The sequence below is a fragment of the Marmota flaviventris genome, chromosome 16, assembly GCF_047511675.1.
Source record: "Marmota flaviventris isolate mMarFla1 chromosome 16, mMarFla1.hap1, whole genome shotgun sequence".
Lineage (NCBI taxonomy): Eukaryota > Metazoa > Chordata > Mammalia > Rodentia > Sciuridae > Marmota > Marmota flaviventris.
Window position 1 is genome coordinate 7,557,416 of NC_092513.1, and position 27,718 is coordinate 7,585,133.

Consider the following 27,718-nt stretch of genomic DNA (forward strand, 5'->3'; position numbering starts at 1 on the left):
TGATTTCCATGTTTTAGACCAGCATCAGGTATTATTTCTCTAAGGAACTTTGGTGGCTTTTCATGAAAAGTTCCAACTAAAAATATCTTTACTTATTAAATTGTGTAGCCTGACTGGCATATAGAATTATGTCTTAGTATCTTTTATTGGGGTGCATGAAGTGAAAATTAAACTTGGGCATCTCTTAGAAATCTTACCCAGTTTTTTTTTTCTAATATCAGTCATAAATATGTGGTCAGGGATTTGGGATCTATTTTATTAGAAGAAGTATTCTTTAACATTGGCATATACCAAGCATTGCTGTCTATTAAACACTATTAATCTAATTTTAATTTAAGAGAAATTGCTGTTGAGTTTGTTCTTATATCTAAATATATTTTTTTGTTCTCTTGTTGAGTTTATTGGTGATATAACTATAAAGGGCTAATAAAAAATTGAAATTCAGTCACTTAGGGACCTCCAATCATAGGCAATTCCTTTAGCCTTTTTGAGAAGCTTTATTTTGATCATCTGTAAAGTGGACATTATGGTACCATCCCTGAAACTGAATGACTGAGCGATAAGAAACAGCATTTGGTAGAAGGCAGGCATTTGTGTTCTAGCTGAACACCTTTTTAGATTCAATTCACTGTAGTCATGGGACCTGATTTCAAGGAGTATTAGTTATCTCTACAATACCTCTACTGTAACATAAAATGTGGCTGTTCCTCAAGGAAGCGTTTAATGAAGTATTCTTTGAAGTTTAGAGGAGGGGTGAAGAATAATTGAAAGATCATATAGAGCATGATAAACTTAAGGCAGCAGTTAGGAGAGAGGTCCTCACATTATTGTGGCATGTGAAGCATACAACTAGATCTCGTTTGAACTCATCTTTTCAGTAGTATTTAAGAACTTATAAGTTTGAATTATTTTATATATTTTCTTTTAGGTATCATCTGCCAGTTCATGTAATCGGCCACCATGCTGTGAGTCCTTACGCAATAGTTCTGCCATTATCTGATTTTTTGGCCTTGAAGCCTGTATCAGATATGCTGAGAATAGCTTGGAACCTGTCATGGTATCATGGGAGTGATAATCTACTGAAGCAAGTGAACTCCGGAATTGATAATCAAGAGTAAGCTGTCAGATTTAGCAAAAAGCATTCAACAGTTAATTAATTATAACTAAGTAGTTGGATTTTACTTTTTCACTTGATATTATCATCTGATTTTGTTTTTAACTGAAGGTAATTTTTTTACTTTGTTTTAAAAATCATATATGTTTATTTAAAACATCTATCACATGAACATTTAAATTAAAAAACATTGTGTTCTATGCTGTTGAAATATTATATGAAGTTTGTTTAGTTAATAGACAGAAATCATTGAAAAAAGTGCTCTGGAGTAGAATAAAACTCAATAAGTATATGTGGGAATGTTATGACTGTGGAAATTACTTTTGAACATATTAATGTTCTGTCAGTCTTAATGAATAAAATTGTTTTATATTTCTATAGGGAAGAAAAAGTTAACAAAAACACTTGGGATGCTGATGTGAAACTCTAATGTTGACAGATACATACCCATTTTCTTTTGACTATAAGACAACCTTTAATTTCAAAGAAAATGAAGATAAAACAGGATTTTTAGGAGAGTTTAGAATAGAAATAAATGTGGGCTTCCATATAAATAGCTTTATGTTGGTATTTTTTCCTTTTGTCTAGATTTTTAGATACATTGAAGTTATCCACAAAAGACAGCCTCATTCTGAAGATAACCTACGCAGCCAGTGGGCTGCAGGACTGCTTCTGCTCCATTGTTCAGGCCGAAGCCCACAGGGATGTTCGGGCTGCTGTCACTCGGATGAGTTTTTATCTCCTGAATGACAAATTGTCTTTAAAGGGTGGCATTGGCCCATGTGGGGTTGCCTTGAAGTCCTTGGCTTGGCACACTGTGCTAAACAGGTCAGTGTAAGCTTAATGTTTCTGGTTTCAAAGACTTGGATTGAATTGTATTTGGGTTCTTCACCAAACCTTTGAAGATAAAGAGAATGTATTTTATAGTTGCTATCATGAGAAAAATGCTTTTTATAGAAAGAAAAAATCCAGGATTTGTATTACCTATAATAAATAATGATATCAGAAGAGAAAAATTTTAACTTAGGTAATATATTTTATAAGGAATTATTAATAAACCTATAACAATTTTATTTATTTTCCTAGCTTAGAAAATCTTATCCCACAAAAGTAAGTACTTAGGACAAGACAGATAAAACACACTGAATGTTTATCCTTTCCATATTTATAAATGAGTCACGATGTCAGTGGATTAATAGATTGATACACCTGCCAAAGGCTGTTTTTGTTTTGTATTGTTCTCAAGTCAATTATCTCATTTCTCTTCTTATTCTGTATTTCCTGAAATTGGTGCTGTATAGCTTTGGTAGTAGTTACTAGAAAGACTCTAGTTTGAAATGTAGCATATTTGACTGGTAGCAGATGGCTGCATTTCAAAGAAGACTGATGAGTAGCAACTGTTAGCAGTTTTCCATTTTAGTCTTCACATGGTTTTAGTGTAAAATGTATAACTTTCTTAATAAAGTGTGCAGTTGTCAAAAATGCTAGGTTAAATGAGTTTTCAAAAAGTGAATGCCTTTACTAGTTTTGCTTTAATAATTAGAATATCTAATTAGGCTTTTCTTATCATGTGCTGGAACCACCTAGTACTACCTTGTGAGAGAGCTGATAGCTGAATGTTCAGGGTCTTTGAAAATTGATTGTCAAACACAGCTACTTTTAAAAATTATCTTTACCCCTCACACATCAGATAGAGCACCAATCTCTAGGAAATATAAAGAACTCAAAAAGCTAAGCACAAAAAAACCAAGTAACCCAATCAATAAATGAGCCAAGGACCTGAAGAGCTACTTCTCAGAAGATGATATACAATCAGTCAACAAATATATGAAAAGAATGTTCATCATCACTAGCAATTAGAGAAATGCAAATCAAAATCACTCTTAAGATTTAATCTCAATCCAGTCAGAATGGCAGCTGTTATGAAGACAAACAACGATAAGTGTTGGCGAGGATGTGGGGGAAAAGGTACACTCATACATTGCTGGTGGGACTGCAAATTGGTGCAGCCAATATGGAAAGCAGTATGGAGAATCCTTGGAAAAATGGGAATGGAACCACCATTTGACCCAGCTACCCCTGTCCTTGGTCTTTACCTAAAGGACTTAAAAACAGCATACTACAGGGACACAGCCACATCAATGTTTATAGCAGCACAATTCACAATAGGTAAACTGTGGAGCCAACTTAGATGCCCTTCAATAGATGAATGGATTTAAAAAATGTGGCATATATACACAATGGAATATACAATAAAAGAGAATAAAATCACGGCATTTGCAGGTCAGTAGATGGGGTTAGAGAAGATAATGCTAAGTGAAGTTAGCCAATCAAATGCTGAATGTTTTCTTTGGTATAAGGAGGCTGATTCATAGTGGGATAGGGAGGGGGAGCATGGGAGGAATAGACAAACTCCAGATAAGGCAGAGAAGTTGGAGGGGAAGGGAGGTGCATGGGGTTATAAATGATGGTGGAATGTGAGGATCATTATTATCCAAAGTACAGGTATGAAGACACGAATTGGTGTGAATATACTGTGTATACAACCAGAGATATGAGAAATTGTGCTCTATAGGTGTAATAAGAATTGTAATGCATTCTGCTATCATATATAAATAAAAAATAATAAAATAAAAAATTATATAAGCCTAAATTTAAAAAAACCATAAAGGTATTAAATATGGGAAAGTCATCACTTTCTACAACATTTTACTCTTTATGTGTGCTCTTGAGGTTGTTCGCATCTACTATATCTGTTGTATGAAAATACTATAAAATTCCATGTTACTTCGCCTTACACTTTGGTTAGTTGTGCAAGATCTATCATCCCTATTTTTTTTAACATTCTTGCCGGCCAAGGCAAGCATAAAATCTGCAGGTTCAACATATTTGATATGTTCCTGTTTGTCAAAAGAAAAATTTATGGTAAAAGCCAATGATATTTTTTAAATCAGTGACCCTAAATTTTTTTTCTTTGTGAATTCAAACTGTAAAATTAGTATACAACATCATATTGAAGCAAAACTCTCAAAGTGGGGATCAATGGAAGCCCCTAGGGCAGTTCAGATTGGTCAGTAGCAATAACTCTATGTGAGCATCGCATTAGATTTTCCCAGGTCTAACCTAAGAGGAGAGTACAGAGTGTGTTCATGTTACAGAGTGTGTCTGTGTTATGTACAGTTGGCCCTCTGTATATACAGGTCTATACTCATGGAGTCAACCAATAGCAGATTGAAAATTCTAAAAAAAGTGTGTGTACTGAACAAAATCAGACTTTTTTTCTTATTATTCTCTAATACAGTGTAATAAAACTGTATAAATAGTGTTTAATTCATATTTGGTATGAAAATTAATCAAGAGGTAATTTAATGTATACTGGAGAATGTTCTTAGGGTTTATGCAAATTCTGTGCCACTTTATACAAAGGTTGGAGCGTCTACAGATTTTGATATCTGCAGGAAGTTCTGGAATAAATCCCTCATGGATGCTGAGGGACAATTATATTTTTTCTTTTTCATTTTGCTTATAGGTTCATGTTTATTCACTGTAATATTGATACTGCTGCCTAATTTATAAAACAAACTCATGGATTTCTGCTGCAGTGTTTTAGTAAGAAATGTAACAAAAATATATATCACAGATTTTTACCTTTTTATGAAAAATTAGAAAAATTTTACTTACAGAAATATGTGTATAGAAGGAACTTTGGGAACTCATCTAGTTTTGCATTTATTCAGCTGAAGGAACATCACTTTTTTAACCAGTTAGCTAAGATGAACCAACACTGTAGAGGAAAAAAATGTGTGGAGAGAAAATTTCCTGTAAGGTACGACTGTATAAATTACTGAGATAATTTTTTCACAAGCTTAAATTACATTTTTTTCTACTATATATAATGATTTCAAAATAGCTTTCTAGACAAAATAATGTACAGGATCAGGGTTGTGCTTGTTTGTATAAGTGGGGTGTGTGTGTGTGTGTGTGTGTGTGTGTGTGTGTATTTATTTATTTATTTTGTTACCAGGGATTGAACCCAGGCATGCTCAACCACTGAGCCACATCCCTTGCGCTTTTTATTTTATTTTGAGACAGGGTCTCACTAAATTGCTTAGGGCCCCATTAAATTGCTGAGGCTGGCTTTGAACTTGTGATCCTCCTTCCTCAGTCTCCCAAGTTGCTGGGTGGTGTTTGCCCACCACACCTGGCTCAGTAAATTGAAGTTAATTTTAAAAACGTATATATCCAAAAACATATATCCAAATGAATGTACCACAAAAGGAGTCCTTACAGGAGTAAATACATATTAGAAAAATTCTGACTTTGCCCATATTTTTGAAATTGTCCTCTAAGGTCATTTAAGCAACAGATGTAAAGAAGTTTTATATTTTGAAGTCAAAATTAAGAAATAGATGATAGACTCAGCTTACTAGAATTTACAGTTAGAAATTTATCCTCGTTCAACTGGTTCCTGTTAATTTTGAATGTTTAATGTCTCTACCTCTTTCCTATTAAAAGTTCTTTTGCTACTGTTTTTGCTGAAGCTTTTACCAATTTCTGTGAAACAGGGAGTCTTATCCCTATTTCACTCATTGTGTTGTTTTCCGAATGATCCCTCTAGAGTACACATCACCTCTGGCCTCTACTCCATGGCGTGCTATATGGAGTTCAAACCCACTAGCATGACTTATAAGGTCTTTTTTCATCTGGCAGTTGCCTACCTTTTCAGCTGCATTTCTCAACTCTGACATTATTTTATGAACTACATATATCCAAGTTTTATGAAAGCATGTGAAGTTCTAGGGCATATATTACTGTTTTATGACTTCTTGCCTTTGTGCAGTTAACTCCATGGCTGTCTCATGAATATCTACTCATCTTTGAGCTTCAAGTCAAGATTTTTTTCCTTTGCAATGTGCAATTGTCATGGAATTGTAATTACCATAGTACTTATCTTGTGGCTGGCCTGCATTTCTTCTATAATTGTTAAAGTTGTTTGAGTATTTGTCTTCTCTGCTTAGGTAGGTACCTGGTATTATTACATTCCTCTATCCTCACATATGGCTCAAGGCATAGTATACAGTTGGCTCCTAAAAATGTAGGTTAGATGAGTCTGAGAGCTCTCAGAACTCCTTTAGTCTAGCCATGTACTTGAAGAATTCCCTTCCATATATTCCTGTCAAGTGGCTATGCACCCTTGGCATGAATACCTCCTTTGAAGGATGGTCATTTTTTTTTAACTATAATTATTACCATGTTCTTCTTACTTTTGAACTGCTACCTAGTAATTTCTACCCATTAATTTGTTCATTATACTCACATGGAATAAATGCTATCTATATTCACATGTGATAACTCCAATTATTCCTATTCATAACTATAATTTCTTCTTTGTTTTTCCTCCTCACAGATTCTAAATTCTTTCAGTACTTGCAGACTTTTTGCTTGTTCATACTGTTTTAGAAATCTCTCTGTATTCAGACATGATGTCTTTTGGAAGTTTGTGGTGTGGGATGGAGTGGAGGGGAAGAAGGGGCTATTGCTTCTTTTTCTTAGTTATTTTCATCATTCAGAAGTCTTTATTGATGACCCATCAGTTGCCAGACTCTTGTAGGAAATTGAGCAGTGAGGGAAGTTGGTTAAGAGTCCCTGCTGTTCTGGAACTTGCCAAGAAGGTAGCTAAACACGACCTCTCTTCTAAGGGATGGAGCAGTTAGGGGCCAGGGTTTAAGCTAGGCCTCAACAGATAAGTGGGATGGAAGCAGCAGAGGTGCCAGACAAGGTCATAAGGCCTCAAGCCAGGAACCAAAGGCAGGTAGACAAGAGGTGGAGGCATGTGGGAGCTGGCATAAAATGAGGCTGCAGAGGTGATAGTGTAAGATTACTATGGATGTCACAGAAGACCTTTTTTAACATTTTTATGATTATTACATTTTATCTTGTTAGATCCTTTCTTTTGCTGTGTCTTTTTGAAATATTTCATCTCAGTTTTTATAATCTGGCACATCTTTTGAGCTGAATGTCATTTTGGGGAAGTGAGATTTTAAATAAAAAAATGAAAGGATAATATGACAAACACCTGGGCTGGTGTTTGTGGCTCAGTAGTAGAGCACTGGCCTAGCACATGTGAGGCACTGGGTTTGATCCTTAGCACCACATAAAAAAATAAAGAAAGAAAAAAAAAAAGTAATAAAAATATTGTGTCCACCTACAACTAAAATATAAATATTTTAAAAATATGACAAACACCCTATTACTAACAAATATAGCCTAATGTGAGTGTTGGAGTGTTTATATTAGCATTTATGTTCTAATACTTGGTTGTTCTGTGACCATGGAAAAACTACATAACCATATCGTTGCCTGAGTTTTCTCATTTTTAAAATGGAGCTGTGAATTTAATGAAGATTGATAGATTACTGTGAAGTTCTTAGAACAGAGTCTGGCGCAAGGTCCGTGTGCAATAAGTGCTGGGTATTATAATTAGTATTATTATTACTTTTATTAATGTTTTGATGTAGTTACATTAGATTTTTTTAAAAGTAAAACATTACAGATAAAATTGAATCTTGTTATTCTCAATTTTCTTTAAAACAAATCATATTTTTTTGTTGACTCTCTTGTAGCAGATTTTTTTTTTGTTTTAAAGAATCTCAGGAAATTGGTATGTATCCTTAATGACATCTTTACAAGACTTTTAGCTCCTCACTTTACTACCCTGTTCTTCCTAATTATTGAAAATTAAGTCTGAAACACTGATTCTTATCTGTGAAACATGACACTTCCAGAATGAAAAAGCAACATTCGTAGCACAGTTAGAGGAAGTGTTTTTCTCTGTGGCATTCCTTTGGTTCCTTTTCTAATTGAGTATTTTCTTTTGAGCTAATTCTTTCTTCCAGTTTTTTCCGTTTCTTGGGCACGTGTTTTCTCTACTATCAGCTGCATTATTGAAGGCAGTTGCCCTGAGTCCTTCCTTTTGCATTTTCATAATCTAGGTTAGTGTCTCATAAGATAGCCTGCTCGTGTGAAGTGTGTTGGGTGCGTATGTGTCTGATGAACAGTGGCAACATGCGTATTTTAAAGAGCTAAAACCATTATTACTGTGTTTGTTATTATAGGTTTCTACAAGTGCTCCCTGCTTGTACTGAAGATGAGAAACTGCTAATAGATATCATACATTTTTTAAATAAGTTAATGAAGGAACAAAGAAAAAATCCATCAGTAGAATTTCTAAACTGGATTCTAGAATTACTTCTTAGACATGTAAGTATTGTGAAAGAATTTGGATATTGGGTTTCAGAAGTGATGCTTTTATAGAAAAGGATAATCTTTACGTGGCCTTTGCTTAGTAAAGTAGTTCTCATCTTGGAACAAATGATGTGTAGCAACATGGCCTTCCTGATATGACCGGGTTTACTAGATTTAATTCTGTAGAGCATCTGGGACCTTCAGTCTTCGTGTTTTAATGAAATTTGTTCTATATGTGAGCTTTCTGCTGAAACTGTATTTTTAAGTGGGATTGCAGGGTGGGGGTGGGATTTAAATAGGTATGTGGAGAGGTAAATAGCAAAGCCAGAAGGAAAGCAGGAGGGATATAGTGATTGTGAAGCTGGAAAGAATGAATAAAGTGCTCAGGCTTTAATCTAATGTCACTGAAGTATCTGCCCTTCCAGCCCCCATTTCTCTCAGGGTTTTGCTCTGTTACAAGAGACTTAGTCAGAACCCATTTAGCTCACTCACTGTCTGTTGTTGGTCCCTGTCTGTCCATCTATGCATCTATTTGAAAATACCTTATCTATCTAATTAACTTACCAAAAATAACCCTTTGCAAAAGTAATCAAGAAAACAATACAAAGAATTAGAAAATAAGGCCTAAACTGATTTAGAATAGGCTCCATTATATGTTAATATCTTTGCTTTGCTTAAAAAGATGATTCTCTGTAAAAATATTAAGTATTACATATTGAAAGTCAGAAATGCTAACCCTTAATGATTGTGTGTGTATACAGCTTATTAGATGTTTATTATCATTTCCCTTATTGTAGACTGGTGGAACTGGGGGCTGTTTTGTTCATAATTGCATACCAGCATCTGCCATAGTGCCTTACACATAGTAGACTCCCAGTAAACATCTGTTACTTTGGTAATAAACATAGGACATTAAGGAAGACATGCAGGAAACATATAACTTTAATTTTATAACTTGTTCAAATATAATAAAATGGATATTATTGAATATGTTCAAGTTTACACATCAAATATATTTATAGACGAAACTGAAATTATAATTCTGTGTCATTGGAGACGTGTGTGTGTGTGTGTGTGTGTGTGTGTGTGTGTGTTTTGGTTTCTGTAGTTTGGTAAAGAGATAAATTGTTTAGAGTAAGGTGAAAATTTTTTTCATATTTGGGACTTGTGTGTTTCCTTTTCTGTGAAATGTCTTTTGTTATGTCCTTGAGGATTCTGCCCTATAATTGCATTGTTTCTTTCTCCTCTTATCATAAATTAAGGAGATTAATGCTTTAATAAGTGAATTCCAGGAGCTTTTTTCCTTGCTTGTCACTTATCTTCTGACCATGCTTTTGGTCTTTGGACTTCATTATCTTGCTTCCATCTCATCTACTGCTTTCATATCCTTGTTTCATTGTGTTGATATAATAGTTACATTATATTCCATGACCTTAATTTCACACTTAGTCATAGTCCTACAGGTGTGTGTATCAGATCTGAACACTTCTCATTGCTGACTATGCCAGGCTCTGACCTGCCACCCACCCTTGGGTAAACTGGGCCTTCAGGCTTCCACGCGTTCTACCTATGCTTTCCAAGATGGCGAGTCACATCATGTCACTCCTCTATTCAAATTCTCCATGTGCTTCCTCTCTCATTCAGATAAAGCTTTAAAATACTAACTGTGGCCCAAGGTTTGGGCTTGATTCTGAGCATCTTTCTGACCTCTTCTGCCACCTCACTTCACACATTCTGTTCCAGGCACCATTTTTTCAGGCACTCACACTGCCTGAGAACTCTTGGATTTTCTTTTCTCTTTTGATGTCTGTATGGTTAACATCCAAACTTAATTCAGTGTTCTGTTCACATGTTGATCAGAGAAGTCTTCTCTGATGATGGCATCTAATGTAGCACCATCCGTGCCTGTCTCCCTGACTTTTCTGCTGTATTTTTCTTTATTGTACCTGTCACTCCCACCTATGTCTGTTCTTTTGAAAAAAAGCCAGGGCTTTTTTTCCATTTTTTAATCAGGTTGCTTATTTTCCTGCTGATGAATTGTTTGAATTCCTTATATATTTTGGATATTAACTCCTCGTCAGTTATGAGGTTTGCAGATTCTTTATTCCATTCCATAGATTGACATTTCACTCTGTTTGTTATGTCTTTTGTTGCACCAGAGCTTTTAAGTTTGATGTAATCCCGTTTTTCCATGTTTGTTTTTGTTGCTTGTACTTTTGAGGTTATATTCTAAAAAGCTATTGCCTGACTAAAATCAGTTGAAGTTTTTTTTAGTAGCTTTATAGTTTTCTGGTGTTATGTTTAAGATTTTAATCCATTTGAGTTAATTCATGTGTACCATGTAAAATAAAGGTGCCATTTTATTCTTCTGTACATGGATATTCACTTAATAAAGAGACTGTCCTTTCTCCATTGTGTGTTGATGACACCTTTGTCAAAAATCAATTAAATGCAAATATGTAGATTTATTTTAGGGCTGTTTATTCTTTTTCATTGGTTAGTATATCTGATTTTTGTACTAGTACCATGCTATTTTGATTACTGTAGCTTTGTAGTGTATTTTGAATTTAGATCATGTGATGTTATAGATTGCCCCTTTGAGCATCTTTTGTGGATTTTGTGAATTATAGGATCTTTTTTTCTATTTTGACAGAGTTGTATTGAATCTGTAGACTACTTTGGATAGTATAGATATTTTAACAATATTAATTCCCAAGCATTTTATTATTTTTTGTAGTTTTTTTATAAATGGGATTTTTATCTTGATTTTTTTGTTTATTACCACGTAGAGACACTACTTATTTTTGTATGTTGATTTTTTTATTCTACAAATTTACTGAATTTATTAGTTCTAAAGTCTTTGGTGGAGGCCTCAGTGTTTTCTATATATGGGATGAAATTCTTTGTAAATAAAGATGATTAGGCTCCTTCCTTTTCAGTTTGGATGCCTTTCATTTCATTCTCTTGCCTACATGCTCTTGCTGGGACTTCCAGTTCTGTGTTGAATAGAAATGGTAAGAGGTGGACTTTCTATCTTATTCCTGATATTAGAGGAAAAACGTTCATGTTTTCATTGTTGAGGATGATGATACTTGTGGGTTTGTTGTATGTGGCCTTGATTGTGTTGAGGTACAGCATCCTTTAACTAATTTAGGTCAATTTTTTTTTAATAAAAGGGAGTGGAATTTTGTCATGCTTTTTCTGCATCTATTGTGATGGTCATATGACTTTGTCTTTTATTCTGTTAATGGTGCTTTATTACATTTTCATATTTGTGTATGTTGAATCATCCTTACATCCTTGGGATGATTTCCACTTGATCATGATGGATCATCCTTTTAATGTGCTGTTGAATTTGTTCAACAAATTAATATTAGTTAATATTTTGTTGAGGATCTTTATATCTGTATTCGTCAAGAATATTGACCTGTAATTTTCTTTTATTGTCTTTTTCTTGCTTTGGTATCAGGGTAATTTTGGCCTCATAAAATGAGTTTGGAAGTATTCCCTCTTCTTTTTTCTTTATTTTTTGGAAGAACTTGAAAAGGCTTGGTGTTCTTTCTTTACAGGTTTAGTAGAATTTTGTAATGAAGCCAAGTCTTGAGCTTTTCTTTGATGAGAGACTTTTTATTACGGATTTCATCCCCTATGTAGTTTGAGTCTGTTTTTAGATTTTTCTGTTTATTCATGATTCAGTCTTGGTAGATTGTGTCTATCCATTTCTTCTAGGTCATCCAATTTTTTGGTTATACATTTCTATTTCTATTTTGTCAGTTGTAGTGTCTGCTCTTTCATTTCTCATTTTATTTGAATGTTCTGTCTTCATCTAGGTTATCTTTTCAAGAAACTTAGTTCTGCTGATCTTTTCTATTGTTTTTCTAGTCTATTTCATTTTTTTCTTTTACTGTCATTTATTATTTTCTACCTTTTTGTTTTTTATTTATTTTATTTTTTAAAGTTATTGTTTTTTTTTTTTCGTTAGAACATCTCAGTAAAATAAATTTCCGGTTTATTGTTGGATAACATTGTTTCACACATACATCAAGCAGGCCAAAAAAAATAAACAGCAACTTCATAGACAGAAAGAAAGGAAGAAAAAAGAAACCTTTTTTATCTTTGGCCTTTTTAACTGTCTCATACAAAACAACTACTTATAATACAGCTAAAGTACTTAATGCCAAAAAGTTATTGGAATGCTCAGAATAAGGTTATTTTGTTGTTGTTGCTTTTGCTTTTTTTAGTTATTTCCCTTCTTTGAGATTATAATGAACATGGCCACACCACAGGTAAAGTCAAAGTGGGACAGAGGATACTCCAAAGGCTGGTTGGTTACCCGAGATCATTAAAAATGGCTGACCCCTGACGATATGTACAAAAATTTAAAATGTAAATAAAAAATACCAACATCACCCTCTTAAAAGTACTTTTAATTAAAAAAAAAAAAAGCTAGGCCTTGGAAGTTTTGGTTCTTTCTTTGCTTTCCTGTTGCAAATTCACATTGATTTTGGTCGGGTGGAGACTGTGTGTCATCCTCTCTGCAGAAGGTGACCACATTGAGATTCGGAGATGGGAAGTGGAGAGCGAATAGGTCATAGCAGCCTCTTATTTGTAGTTTAACTTTTCCTTTTTTGCCATCTAGTCGTCCTGTCCATCTTCCGGTTCTTTGTGTCAACATCACCATCCCTGTCATCTGCAGCTGCCCATTTGCTGTAGCTGCCTCAGCATCCTCGCCATCACCATCCTCCTCCTCTCCCTCCAGCTCATCCTCAGCCTCCTGCTCCCCATTTTCCTCATTAGCATTACCACTAGCAGGTGGCTCTTTCATTCTCTGCCTCCTCCACAACTTCCTCCTTCTCTGCTAAGTGCTTGGTGGTGGTCTGGGAGCTGGTGTCCATGCGGCCTCTGCTTGGTGGGCCCACACATGATGGGACATGGCGGGTTGAAGAGTGTGGGGTCTGGGACCATAGAGCTGCCAGAGCTGGGAAGGTGTTCCTAGCAGGAGCTGAACCTAGGAGCTGCAGGAACCATGCAAACGTGGCTTTTCAGAGCAGCAGGTCTGCCTTTTTAAAATTGGGAGCTTTGTTCTTATTTTTTTTGTTTCTCCAGATATAACATAAGGATGTTTATTCGAGATGTTCTTTTTCATGTAAAGGTGTTTATTGATGTAAACTTGCCTCTTAGATTTGCTTTTGTATATCCCATTAGTTTGGGTTATTTCGGATCCATTTTTCTTGTCTCTTGATATTTTAAATTATTTCTTTTTCTTTCTTTCTTTTTTTTTTTATTGACACACTGGTTGTTTAGAGCATATTGCTTAATTTCCATGTAATTTGAGAATTTCGCTAAGTTCCTCTTTGTATCGACTTGTAGTTTTATGCCATTATGATGGAAAAGATATTTGCTATGGTTTCAGTCCTGTTAAATTTGCTAATACTTTTAAAACCAGACATTTAAATGATTTGAATTTTATGGTATGAATTTTTTTGTAGTTACTAAAGTAAAATGAAATTCTTGCAAGATACCAGTTGATTTTAAAAAAGAATTTTTGGTACAATTAAATTTGTTTACATGGCTTTATATGGTGTCTAGCCTTTCTTTAGAAAATTTCTATTTTTTCTTGTCATTTATTATTAGTAATGGTATAAATAATAATAATATTTTTAAGGGTGAGCCAAACAGACTTAAGTAACCATCTACAAACAGGAGGGTTTACTTTCTAAATATCTTGACCAAGATTAAATTAGAAAGTGTTGTGTAACTACAGATGGGTTAGGATAAAGAAAACTTGAAAATAAAAAATTAAGTTCCTTTTAAAGTTTTTTTTTGTGTGAAATCAATACAATAAATAAAGAAAATATTATGTAAGAAAGTCAATGAAATAGAATATTCAAAGAAATTGTTTTGAATGTACAGATATGTGAAATGATATGTAAAAAGCTATGATTGCAAAAACTAACAAAAGTACGCAGATATGAATGCCCTATCTTTCAAAAAAAAAATGTTAATAGAAAGCAAAAAGAAAAATCAACTACCTTCCTGAGGGAAGATTTAGGAACTCTTGTAAAAATTTTATTTATGTGTTTTATCACAATATTTATTTATTACAAACATGCTGTAATTCTTGGACACCTTAGGAAGTTATTGCCCCACTATTCTATATCTTAACTTAATGGTATTTTGTTAACATAAAAAAAAAAAAAGCTAGAAGTGGTGAATTAAATATCATTCCTACCTGAATGAGTTTTTTGATGGAAATTCATAAAAGTGGTATATTATTTTTCTTTTTTTGTTGAGGCTGTTCAGAAATATGTAATATACATCTTTCTTGGCTGACTCTCATGTGACATACTCGTGTGCAGAGTTCCTTGAGGGAATTGCAGATCCTTGTGGCATAGGTTGCTGATGGATGTAAACTTGGATATGATGAGTGGTAACAGAGTGTGAATTAAGAAATGAGCTGTCATTACAGAAATTGTTTCCTTTTGGAGGTCAGCAGTGACAAAATGATGGCTTAAGTGGTTGATTTAAAATCAGGATTGAATACTAATGTCTAAAGACAAAAACACCTGGTATGATTAAACACTTGAGATCAATAGGCAGCAGTAGAGACGTCTGTTCTGCTCCTTGTACTTGAGGAATGGTAACTAATCCCAATTTTAAAATGATGTTGCTGAGGTTCACTGAATCTTAATAACATGGAAATTGAAGATGAAAAAAGGGGAGAACTCTTAGCAGATTATATGCAGAAAGCTGTTAATCTTAGATATATGCCTACTGTGTAAGTATATTAATCAGTAACTTCTACTTAATTTTTATCAGTATATAGAATTAATATTCTTCCCAAGATGAGGTTTGAATCTTAGTTCAAATAATTTGTTTATTTTGTCATTACTTATAGGAGTCCAAGGGTTGATTGTGAGTGATTGTGAGTCAGTCTTTGGTTTTTGGAATAAGATAACCATAGAAAATACATTAATATTTGTGATAGACTAAATGTGTATTTTGATTCTCTTTTTCATGTCAAACAGATTTTGTGGTTATGTTTTATGTAATTTTTCAAAGGCATTTCTTCCTCAAGATAAAAGTTGGGAAAAAATGCCACAGTCTGGCTGGGCACAAATCACAAGCCACTGAAGCAGGAACAAACTTTATTTCTGAATTCCACCAGCACACTCCACACACGCTCCCCGGGAACTCTCCCGAACGCCACACACATGGCTCCTCCAGGAACCACCAACCAGAAATCCCTCCTCTGGCACTTCCCCAACCAATGGGAACTCTCCGGGAATCCCCGAGAGAACTCCAAAGTAGCAGGCCGAGGTGGACAGCAGGTGTCTAATATTACAATTTAATACACAGCTTAATACAACCATTATCATCTCAATGGCTTGCTGGCGTCACCTCTCAACCACTACTTCTGGCAAAAATGCCATGTGTCATCCCGACTTGGCTGTGGCCCTCAACAAAAAAATACTGCTTATATGTAAAAACAGTAAAACAAGTTAAAAACAAATATCCTTCCCCATACTTTGCAAAAACTCTCAATTATATTAAATATAGTTGTTATGCTTTATTGAACATATATATAATATAAACAATTTTTGGTTTTAAGTTTCTTTTCCCTGAAGGGAATGCAGTTTTGTTTTTACATTAAGTTCTTTTATATGAAGTCAGATTTCATAACAGCAGTGATTGCATTTGTATTTTCTCTGTTATTGTGTGCTGTCATAGTCACTGGAGATACCACCTGATGCTCAGGATGGAATGCTAACTGCTTTTGGAGGATGAGCTTCCTCTGCTCTCAGTATGGCTTTCCTTCTGTCTTTTGGCCCTTTCTTAAGAAAGAAATGAAGGTGCAAATCTTGAAGTTTAATCAGAAAGTTAACTGAAATCTTGTTTTCTTAGCCTAGTGCCAGTGACTTTAAGGTGATTAGTACATATTCTGTGTATCTCTTAATGCTTCTGGTTAACGCACCGTTTTCTACTCCCTCAGTAGGTTAGCAAGCTATTCACTATTTATTGATTGCTTCTATTAGGTGCCAGGCACAAAATAAACATTTAGTCTATTACAAATATTAGTTATGGATTTTTGTGTTAGAAAAGTAGAAAATTATTATCTAGTAATTAGGGTTGTAAATCTTTATAGGTAAAAGGGAATCAGATATTAAAATAAAGTTTTTGAAGAAATGTGGATCATACCATTAAGTAGAAAAGATTATTTTAATAGTGTTTTTCACTTAGTATCATGTTTGCTTAAAATATATAATTAAAGTTGTTTACATTTCTACTTACAGAAACAGATGAGAGTATGTACCAATGAGGTGTGATTATGTGTGATTTTCTCTCATTGTGTTTTTTTCTGTTCTCAGTTTTCTATAACATATGCTTTCTTTTTGTTGAGATGACATATTAAACACCTGTTGAATTTAGAACATCTTTATTGATGCAGTGAAGGCCCAGACCTACTAATTACATAGTATAACTACCTGTTAATTAGATAGTAAAACTTTTTAGTTCATCTAGAACATAGGTAGTAACAAAAAACCTTTATAGGAAAAACATATAGCTTAGAGAGTAAATATATTTTTAACAAATTTCATTTTTTAGAGCCCAAACCCACTCTTAGACCTGCTGGTTCTGACAGAGACTCAGGCACGAGAAGAAATAGATGACATCCGGACTGCTATCAGGCAGCAACTTCAGAAAGAACTGATTGCACTTTTCAATACCTTGCTTCTCAGTTTCATGGCAGTTACTGACAGGTATCATTTGTATTGTTGAAAGTTTGGGTACAATTATTCAAAATCTACTTTTCCTCTGATTTTCAGAGATTTACTTCTTTAAAATTAGGAGATATAAGTACTTTGGTACTGATAGTTAAAATTAGTCTGCTTATTTGCATGTTGATGTATGTTACATTTTAAAAAACAGAACATTTATAATAGTGTCAATTTGGTTACTTTGTTGTTGATCTGTGAGGAATTGAACTTGTAGGCTTTAGTATAGGTTCTTTGTATTTCTAAAGTACTTTAAAAGCAATTGGATAGCAGATATGTAAAAATCATGATCTTAAAAATCATATGCCTAATGGAATAGGTAATAGTATAGTTAATAATCATCAATTTATATTTGAATTCATTCTTGACTACTTAATTTTAAGAATTTTATTTTTTGATAGAAAATATTCTATTGATTGATCTGTTTCTGACAGTCTTGCTTAATTATGTGTTAAAGTCATTAAAAGCTTTCATTTCCTTTTATTTTTCTACAAAAAAGTTTTTGTCAATTAAAAATTAACAAGTTTTTCATGACACTGAAGGATTTAATACAGTTTTAATATATTCAAATTAAACTCATTTATAGTGTGAAATTATTTTTTTTTCAATTTTTTATGTCACTCTTGGATAACACAACCAATATCCATTTATGTATTGTAAATGTGATTGCTGCTTATATTTTGCATACATACTCTAGTTGATAGTTTCTCTAAACTTCTCTTGCAAAGCCTTGTTTTGAGAGGAAATGTTTTTTTGCCATTTTGTCTAGTTCATACCTTTCTAATATGTGGGAAACCCCCTGCAGCCAATAGGACAGCCCATTAAGTCTATAACTTTCTCTGTGGTTGATTTCCACCCCCCCTTTAAATGCATAGGAAATGCTTGGAACTTCTTTACGTTTTCCAAACACAGCTGGCTCTGAAACTGCTCCAGTGCCTGCGAGTCACAGATGCCCCTCATTTCTATGGCCTGCCTTCCCTTGAGCGGACATTACGAGGGATGGCTCACCTCACCGCATTTCAGGGATGGAGCTCACATTCTCCTCTCACACGGCCACTTGACATTTGCATGAAATACTTGTCAGGTCTTCTGGAGGTAAGTAAAAATAACAGCCCCAAATGACAGCTATTTACTATTTACTGATTGCTTTTATTAGGTGCCAGGCACAAATGCATTATATTTTTATTTAACTCATCATAATGGTTGAATATTTTAATTAATTTTATAAAAAATATGTACAGAAGATCACCCTGAGGAATACTCTCATTTTCAAGAAAAATTGAGGCTTACTTTAAATCTTTTCATTAGGGTAATTTATTTATTCATTTACTTTGTTTAACCATTTTAATTGTGAAATATAATACATGCAGAAAATACATAGCTCATTGAATTATCACATAGTGAACACCTCATGATTACCCCCAAGTCCAGAAGTACAGCTTAGCTGGCTGGCATCCCAGAAGTATTCATCATTCCTCAGTTGAATTCTATTTGTTCCTTTTGTAGAATATATTTTGATTTTTTTTTTTTTTGGATACTCCACTTCTTGGCATTTCTTGATAGTTTTACCATTTAAGTGTGTGTCTATGTATAAAATAATCTTTGATTTTAAAAAAAATTTGTGTCAGTGGTTTCTTTCAACATTATGCTTATAAGATTTATTAATTTTATTGCCTGTAGGTGGAGTTTAATATTATTTTATATGGTATTATATGTACAACATTTAGAAGTGTATTTAGCTTTTCGTTTTCTAATATTTTCAGCTCTAATTACCTTCTAAGCATGTCCTTAATTATATTGTAGGGATTCTGATATATTCTGATTTCATCATTTTTTGGTTCAAAATATCTTCAATATGATGTAATAAGCACAACAATGATGTGGTTGTGCACCACCAGTAGAAGGACAGCATTGCCACTGTGCTCTGGCAATCTTGGATTTTGGCACTTGGGCCACATAGTCAAGGCTTCTCTCCCCAGCTGATCTGGCAGAATTTCCTTTGATCCTCTGGAACATGAGAACATGGGGGATTGTGAGGAACTTCCAGGAAGTTGAGTGTCATTCCCATCATCATCTGTTAGAAGTCTGTCCTGATCTGTTTCTTATTCCTAGGCCTGAGGAAGTCTGGGCTTTCTGCCGCACTTCCCCAGGGTTACAGCTGTGGGGTATAGAGCATGGTTTGGGCTTTTTAGCAACAGAGCACTCTGCCACTTGCGGTACAGTTGTCTGGCCTCTTTGTGCCAGTGTTCACCTTGCACAAGGGACACTGGGAGTGGCACCTTTGGCTGTACTTGCAAACTGTTTATGTAATAAATTGAATCTTAAAATGGATCATTGTTTTCTTATTGGTCAAATCTGTCAGCTTAATTTTGCCTTCTAACCTTCACTGACAGCCAGAGATTGAAATCAATATCTGTATTAGGACTTTAGGAAAAACTCTTGAGGAGGGAGTGTACAGTTATATTTTAAAAGGTGAATAAACTGATCCACAGCAAGTGGAATTCCAGACCTGGATTTTTTTTTAACTAAATTTATCTATATCTTCCTACTCTTTTTTTTTGGTTTAGGTTTGTGGTTTATTTTTGTTAATTTTTTTATTTACAAATTCTGAATACTCATATTACTATAACATTTAATATGAAATTTACTATAGCCCCTTTAGTAAAAGAGATCTTATTTAAAAAATAATTATAAATATTGAAATAGGTAATACTGTTGGTATAGTAACGAATTGTTCCATTCCATGCTGCCAGGTGTCCATGGCCAGAGATACATGAATTTTCAAACATATTTTAGTTAAAAATTATAATGTTTTTAAAAAAATTTATACATTCTAATGCATTTAGAATGTTATTCAACCTATAGGTATCTAATTTATAGCATTAGTTATAATGTGATTTATAAATACTCCATTTATGAACCTTTTATTCAATACATCTCTCTAAAAAGGGTTTTATCTATTTTTAGATCTGGGATATGCAAGGAACTATTATATATATGGCATACCATATATATATATATATATATATATATATATATATATATATAGTAATAACTGAAATGGAATTGTATTGTTTGTATTTGAAAACTATCAAAAGTACTTTTATTTTAAAAAATTGGGTAAGAAGGGAGACTTCTGATTATAGCTATATTGCAAATACTAAAAATTAAAATGAGACACTTGTGGTATTGGAGAACAAAAGAACTTAGGTTTAGGTAAGAAATACAGGTAAAAGGCAGTAATCACATTCTCAGTTCAGTTATCTTTGAGATCATTAAAATCAGTACAGTTTATTAGAGGAGAAATAGATAAAAAGTATAGTTCCTATTTTATAATGTTTCATGAAAAGCTTGACTAACAAATCCTGATTTGGTATAAATGGGGATTTATTTCATGCTTTATAAACTATCTTGTGAAGAAAGTCTTTGTGTTTATATGACAGGAGAATAATATAGATAAACCTCATATTTGTTAGAAATTATAGCAGAGTGACTTTTAATCTTGGGACTTTATGCTTAGTTTATTAGGTAAATAAGTACTACTGAATAAATTAGTCTTTTTAAGCATAAAGTAAGGCGTATGTGCATGGACTTCAGAGCAAAGTCATTGTTGGTCCAGCTGTTTAGTTTCTTAGTAATTAAAGTGGATTCTGTTGGACATGGGTGGCATGCATCTGTAATCCCCCAGCAACTCAGGAAGCTGAAGCAGGAGGGTCACAAGGTCAAGGCCAGCCTCAGCAATTTAGCAAGACCTGTCTAAAAGAGAAGTGGGTTGAGGGGAAACTGGGAGAGTGGCTTAGTGGTAGAGACCCTGAGAGCTCAATCCCTAGTACTGAAAGGCGGTGGGGGGTGTGGGTGGGGGTTGGGGGGGGGCACATACACAGATTACTTATTGCAAGGGAGCCATATTTCTAGATTATTTTAGTTTTGCACAGTGAAATTTGAATATAAATGTTGCTTTTTTTGTAGTGGTGAAGTGAGACTTAAACTGATTGTGATTAATTACGATGGTTACGTTAACTATGGTAATTTAATCCTTAACATCAGATAAATGATGTATAATTCCAGAGATCTGACAAAAGGGTCAGATTAAAAGGAGATAATTCCAAAGTTCTTGGCTTGTCACTTTTAAACTAGAAATAAAATTATTGCATAGATATTAGGTATTTCCAGTGATGAATTAGAGATAAAGATGATAATGACTTGATTGCTCAGACATCTTGTTAATGTAGTACTTAAAATTTTAAATTCCCCCCCAAAATAAAAAAATAATAGAATTCATGTAGGATATTTTAAAATTTTAAAAATATTTTAAACCACAACCCTGGTGAGTTGTGTTCTATTTTTGATTTGTGAAAATTATAACTTGTGCCAGAGCCCCTAAATTATTTACCAGTATACATATACAGTCATGTACATACATATATGTTTTTGTGTGTGTATGTATGTATAGTCTTTTTTATTGTATGACTTGAAATAAAAAACAAAACAAAACGAAACCTAAAGAGATACTGAGATAAAATGGCTCACATCGCAGGATTCTGTGATGACTAAAAGTATAGAGATATTGGGTGAAAGGATTGATATACTTTATTTGAAACAAGTAGTCTTCAGTTTTTTTGATTTATCACACATTTTCCCATCAAAATATATTGGGGCCTGAAAATTGTCACCATTCTCTTTTATAAAACTTTTGTGAATTATATGTGATTTTTTTTTTCCACCGAATATTCTTTGTTTAAAAGTTGACATACTGCAAAGTTTCTTTTTATTCAGTTAGCTCACAAATATTTACCAAACCCCTGTTTGGGGAATAGTAATCGTTTATATAGTAATTGTCATATAAAGACTTTGCCACATGTTTCAAAGGATTTTCTAAGTCAGGTGGAAGGACTTTGCTGAATCAGCTCCTCTATGAAGGGAATGCCCCCCTAGAGGGGAAACATTTCTTTTGTTAGTGATACAATGTGTCAATTGAGAACCAGTCATCTAAATAATAGGTATATACTTAAATATGTAATAGATATCTAAGATCATTCACAAGCTAGGAAGTGTCTATTTACATTTAAACCATTATTCAAGAGAATTTAACATAACTGACTGGTCAGTGAGCTTTATAGAATTAGCAGTTCCAATATGTGCTTTTAACAAGATATAAACTTTTTGACTTAAAAAAATACAAAAATGTTATAGAAATATTCTAAGTCTTAAAAATATCCTATGAGGATACTGCATACCTTTTGTACAAATCTCAAGGGGAAAAGTGTTTAGGAATATTTTTAACTGTGTTAAAATACACATAACACAAAATTTACCATCATAACCAGGTATAAAAATATAAACTAATAATATTATAAGTATGTGTTGTTAAGGTTCAATTTAGACAAGTAAGGAGAATTTTATATAGATATTTTTATATGCCATTTAAAATAAGGCTTGCACACAACTGTTCATATTGTCTTCCAGGTCATTACTTCTTTTTATGTGGAGCGTGGAGGAAACGCGATGTCCTTCATGGGAAAAGGTGTTACAAAGAGCACAGTCCTTTGTTTGCTTCACTTGTCCCATGAGATGATGGCCCATGCTCGGAGCTCGGTGAGAGCATTAACAGCTGCCTGACTTGTGAATAGTTGCTTGAAAAGGGTTGTGCTGTGCCTAGGACATTTCTAGCCTATAGGCTTGCTATAAAAAAATGTTTCTTTTGACTTTTCTTTCTAGGAGACAAAGAGGATTTTTGACTAAGATATTACTTAGAAGTTGTATATCATGTAAATCTGAAATTTATTTATTTATTTATTTATGGTACTGGGGATTTAACCCAAGGGTGCTATATGTTTTTTTTTTTTTAATGTTTTTATTTTGAGATAGGATTCCACTAAATTGCTCAGGGCCTCACTAAGTTCCTGAAGCTGGTCTCGAACTTGTGATCTTCATGCCTCAGCCTCCAAAGTAGCTGGGATTACAGGTGTGCGCCACTGTGCCCAACATAAATCTAAATTTTATCTGTAATGTATTTTGATTGAAATTTGCATTTGCTAGAAAGCTACATTTTTGCTATTTTGGCTAAATTATGGAGAAAATATTGCTTTTATAGGAAAATTTTTATGGTTAATTTTTTTTAGGAGGAGCTGAGATTTTTTTTTTTTTTTTCGCATTATTTTGGCCTAATAATGGATTGAAACCAAGTCTTAAGTATATTTTTACTTTATTTTGATTTCTAAAGATTTAGAATTATTTTAAACTTCCTAAACTTACCTAAAGTAATTCTGTTTTCCTTTCTTTCATTCTAGGAGTGGATTTCACTTTGGTTTTTACCTTTGGGTAGTCTCAGTGAAGAACAGACTCCTACTCAACAAGGATTGGCTTGGTTGATTCCATTATGGGTTGATCGGGACCCAGAGGTCAGTATAAAAGAGAACCAAGTCTATCATGTTTAGATTAAAAATAATTGAAAATAAAACATACATGTTTATGCTTATTCATATTATGGTATTGTTATAGTTACCAAGTTTTATGCTTTATTTAGCCCTGTATTAGCTCCCAGCTGCCATTATAAAATACTGTGGATTGGGTGACTTAAATAATAAAAATTTATTTTCTCATAGTTCCAGAGGCTGGAAATCCAAGCTCCAAATATTACTGTCTTATTTTTTTTTTTTGGTTTCTAGAGAACCATCTTTTGCAGCCTGTTGACATGTCCTTTCCTTGATGCATACATGCAGGGAGACTCTTTTCTGTTTCTTTTAAAAACACCAATCCTGTTGGAGTAGGGTCTCACCCCATGATCTCATTTAACCTTGCCCTAGTTCCAGCCATAGTCACATGGGGATTAAGGCTTCAACATAGGAGTTTTGGAGAGATACAATTCATTATAGTTTTGTCCCCCCAATTCATGACCTTCTTCCTTGCCAAGAGTATTTCCATTATTAACAGCTCCCAACATCTTAACTCATTTCAGCGTCAGTTATATATACAGTCCAGATGAAACTTCAGATCTAATTCATCCTGTGGAAAAATTCTTCTCCAGATATGAATTTGTGAAACTATATAAGGTAGTGCTTCTAAACTTTGATGATAGAATAGTTGTAGAATAAATATTCCCAGTCCAATGGAAGAAATAAGAAAAGAAGGAAGGAATGATGGTTCTAGGAAAGTTCAAAACCTGGCAAGACAACTCCAAGCTCAAGCCCTTAGGCTGATACTGCCTTTACAGCCCTGCTGCCTCTCCACTCCCCTACAACTCCTGGGTGATCCCACCCTTTCATCTCTCTGTAAGGGCCCATCCATGCTGTTGTGCTTGAGAGTAGCACCACAGTCCCGGGGGCTCTGGGCCAGGTCATCCTGGCCCACTGACACCAGAGAAGTAGGCCTACTCTTTGAAACCAAGGAGAAAATAGCATTGTGCTCTTGGCCTGTGGTGGGAGTAGCAGACCTTATGATCTCTGAGTCACCTTTGACATTTTCTCTTTCCTCGAAGAATAGCACACATTTACCAATAGACTCTTGTGTACAGTAGCCTCCATCAATCTGTCCCACTTTCTTTGTTCCCTGGAGTTCATATTGGCAGTATCTGCTCATACAGTGCCATCTATTTTCCTGGCTTCCTGTGAGATAACTGACTAAATCACTGTAATGTTTTCTTCATGAAATGGTTGGTCAGCCACATCCGCCGTGTTCTCTTTAGAATAAGTTTTCTCATTTTTTTCTGTGTATAGGCTGAGAATTTTCTAAATTCTTGTTCATGTCCATTTTTGCTTATCTGTTCTTAATTCCTTCTTCAAATTATCTCTTTCCTTTCAGATTTTTCTATAAGCAGTCAGGAGGAACCTAGCCACTTCTTAGAAATTGTATCACATAAATAACAATTAATTGTCCATAAGTTCTACATTCCACAACACACTAGGGCATGAATACAGTTGAGCTTTGCAACTCTAGCTGTCATTAAAAAAATATTTTTGGGTAAACATTCAGAAATACACCAACATGTGACCTGAACAGAGTGGTACTATGGCAAGCATACTGTACCATCTCAGTCTTATTTGAAACAGTTTCTTTGTTACTTGCATAAGCCAGCTTTCTATTACTGTAACAAATATCTGAGATAAGCAGCTGTAAAGAGGAATGGTCATTTTGCCTCATAGTTTTGAAGGTCTCAGTCTATCGGCACTCAGAACCATTGCTCTCAGGCCTGTGGGCAGACAGACAGGTAGCAGAGAAAGCCTGCTGGAGCAGAGCTGCTCACCTCATGGCAGCCGGGAAGCAGACAGAGGAGAGGAGGAAGGGGCAGGACCCCAGCATCCCCTTGACGGGCGCCCTGCAGTGTGACTGCATGAAGCTCAGTTGTACCCCACCTCTTAAAGCTTCCACCACCTCACCGCACTATGGGCTGGGGACCAAACCTGTGACATACGAGCCTTCACGGGGCACTTACTCAACCCACTTGATAATGAGGATCACCGTTCGTTCATTAACATGTTTTCAGTAATGTATTCTACATTCCTGTCTTGAGATTGTTCCAGAATCACCTCTCATGTTCATATTCCTGGCTTGCATCTCAAAATTCTTCTGGTCTTTAACGCATTACCCAGTTCCAAAGTCACTTTCATATGCTTAGCTATTTGCTACAGGTGCACAGCCCTACTTTTTGGTACAAGACTGTGTTAATAAGCTTGGGCTGCCTTAATAAAATACCATAGAATAGGTGGCTAAAACAGCAGAAACTTGTTTTCTCATAATGCTGGAGGCCACAAGTTTAAGGTCAGGATACCACGTGGTTGGTTTCTGGTGAGGGCCCTCTTCCTGGTTTACAGAAGACCGCTTTCTCAGTGTGTTCTCACAGCACACAACATGTGTATGTGGAGAAAGAGATTTCCCTTTCTTCCTAGAGTCCCAAGGCTGGTTTAGTGGTATGCCCCTCTTAAAAACCCTCACTTCATCTTACGTACCTCATAGGAGCTCTGCCTCCAGATGATCATGTTGGGTAGTAGAGTTTCAGTGTATGAATTTTCAGAGATGACAGTTCAGTGCATAGGATACTCTCTTTAATCATATTCATTGGAGTACAGAAACCCTCATCATTATATAAAATACATGTATGAAGATATGAATTTGGTGTCAACATACCTTATATACAATCAGAGGTATGATAAATTGTGGTATAAAGGTATTAAGAATTGTAATGCAAAAAAAATAATAATAAGAGAAAAAAAATGTGCTCTATATGTGTAATAAGAATTGTAATGCATTCCGCTGTCATGTATTTAAAAAAATAAAATCAATAAAAATTAACTGATTAATTAAAAAAAAGAAAATCAAAAAGGAAAAGATAGTCTGATCGGTCATTTTTAGAAATAACAGTGGAAAATTGTTGGAAAAGCCAAGGCAATTTCAAACAATTTTAGAAGGACAACTGGAAATTCTAAGTTATGAATCCTAGTAATATTTAAGTGCCACATAATGGAATTGCACCATATAATACAAAATTGTATATTGTTAGTAACTTCCTAGTTTGAGTCATCTGTTCATTGATTTTTGAGGAAGAAATGAATACATCCTATTATAATTAAGGTCTTTGGTTTTTAGAAATATTATTTGATGTAACTTTAAAGTTACATATTTTAGGCACTTAAAACTTGGACTTATTCCTTGACTATTTTATGAGTACCTTATTTTTTTATTTTTTATTTATTTTTTTATCCTGTAGCAATCATAGGAAATATATTTTTGAGTCAGAATTCAGAAATTCACCAAAATGTGTGACTTGAATAGTACTATGGCAAGAACATATACCACTTCAATTTTATTTGAAATACTTTTAAAATAATTTTGGGAAAATAATAAATACCTTCTAAACTATATAATTCAGTCAATTTTTGTTTTTTGAAAAAAGAAGTTTCAAGAAAGTTAAAACCATTTATTTGGAAGAAACACTAAAAAATTAAGAAAGGTAGAACAAAATAATAGGTATCCTTTTTAGGAAGGAGGAATGAATAGAGATTGAGCTCATGAAAGATGTGTAATTCTACTATGCTTTCCCTTGAAAAGGGCTACAAAAATATAAGTTTATGCTGCTTATTTATACCTGGCTTTAACTTTGTGTGTCCTTTGCTGATACTGAACTTCTTTTTCTAAATTATTGCTTTCTTCAGTAGTGATATAGGATTTTATTTCTTCATAAACATGTCGGACACTAAGTGACCTTTATAGTTTAGTTTTGGAAAGCTAGTGTTGTATTTATAAAATATGATATTTTATATGCCAGAAAAATTAACTTATGCTAGGAAATAGGTAGGATACGTGGATTTGACAAATTTCTCTTTGACAGGTGAGATTCACTTCCCTGGGATTAGGATCAGCACTGACTACTTTTGAAGCTGGCTGTGTGGCCTTGACAAACAGTTGTCAAAACATTTCTGGTGGGCTCTGGGGAACTGTGGTGAATATTCTTCTGGACCAGTCAGAGTGTAGTATGGTGCGCCGTGAGGTATGTCTGTCTTTCCCTTAGAAACCCATTGCAATATTATCTATAAAGCATACTCTACTCACTGTTCAGCAGGGTGAATGGCCTGTAGCCCTTTATGTA

At 34.2% G+C, this 27,718-nt stretch overlaps 1 protein-coding gene across 5 annotated transcripts in view; it reads left to right on the plus strand.

The window, feature by feature from the left end:
* Rttn (rotatin) overlaps positions 1-27,718 on the plus strand; it is a 157,452-nt gene that overhangs the window by 61,931 nt on the left and 67,803 nt on the right. For all 5 annotated transcript variants that reach the window (XM_027935354.2, XM_071602643.1, XM_071602641.1 and 2 more), the window contains 8 exons: positions 929-1,114; positions 1,703-1,942; positions 8,230-8,374; positions 16,967-17,121; positions 18,012-18,231; positions 22,603-22,731; positions 23,427-23,537; positions 27,461-27,619. In XM_027935354.2, the coding sequence (XP_027791155.2) occupies positions 929-1,114; positions 1,703-1,942; positions 8,230-8,374; positions 16,967-17,121; positions 18,012-18,231; positions 22,603-22,731; positions 23,427-23,537; positions 27,461-27,619 (1,345 nt within the window). The remainder of the gene's footprint in view (positions 1-928; positions 1,115-1,702; positions 1,943-8,229; positions 8,375-16,966; positions 17,122-18,011; positions 18,232-22,602; positions 22,732-23,426; positions 23,538-27,460; positions 27,620-27,718) is intronic.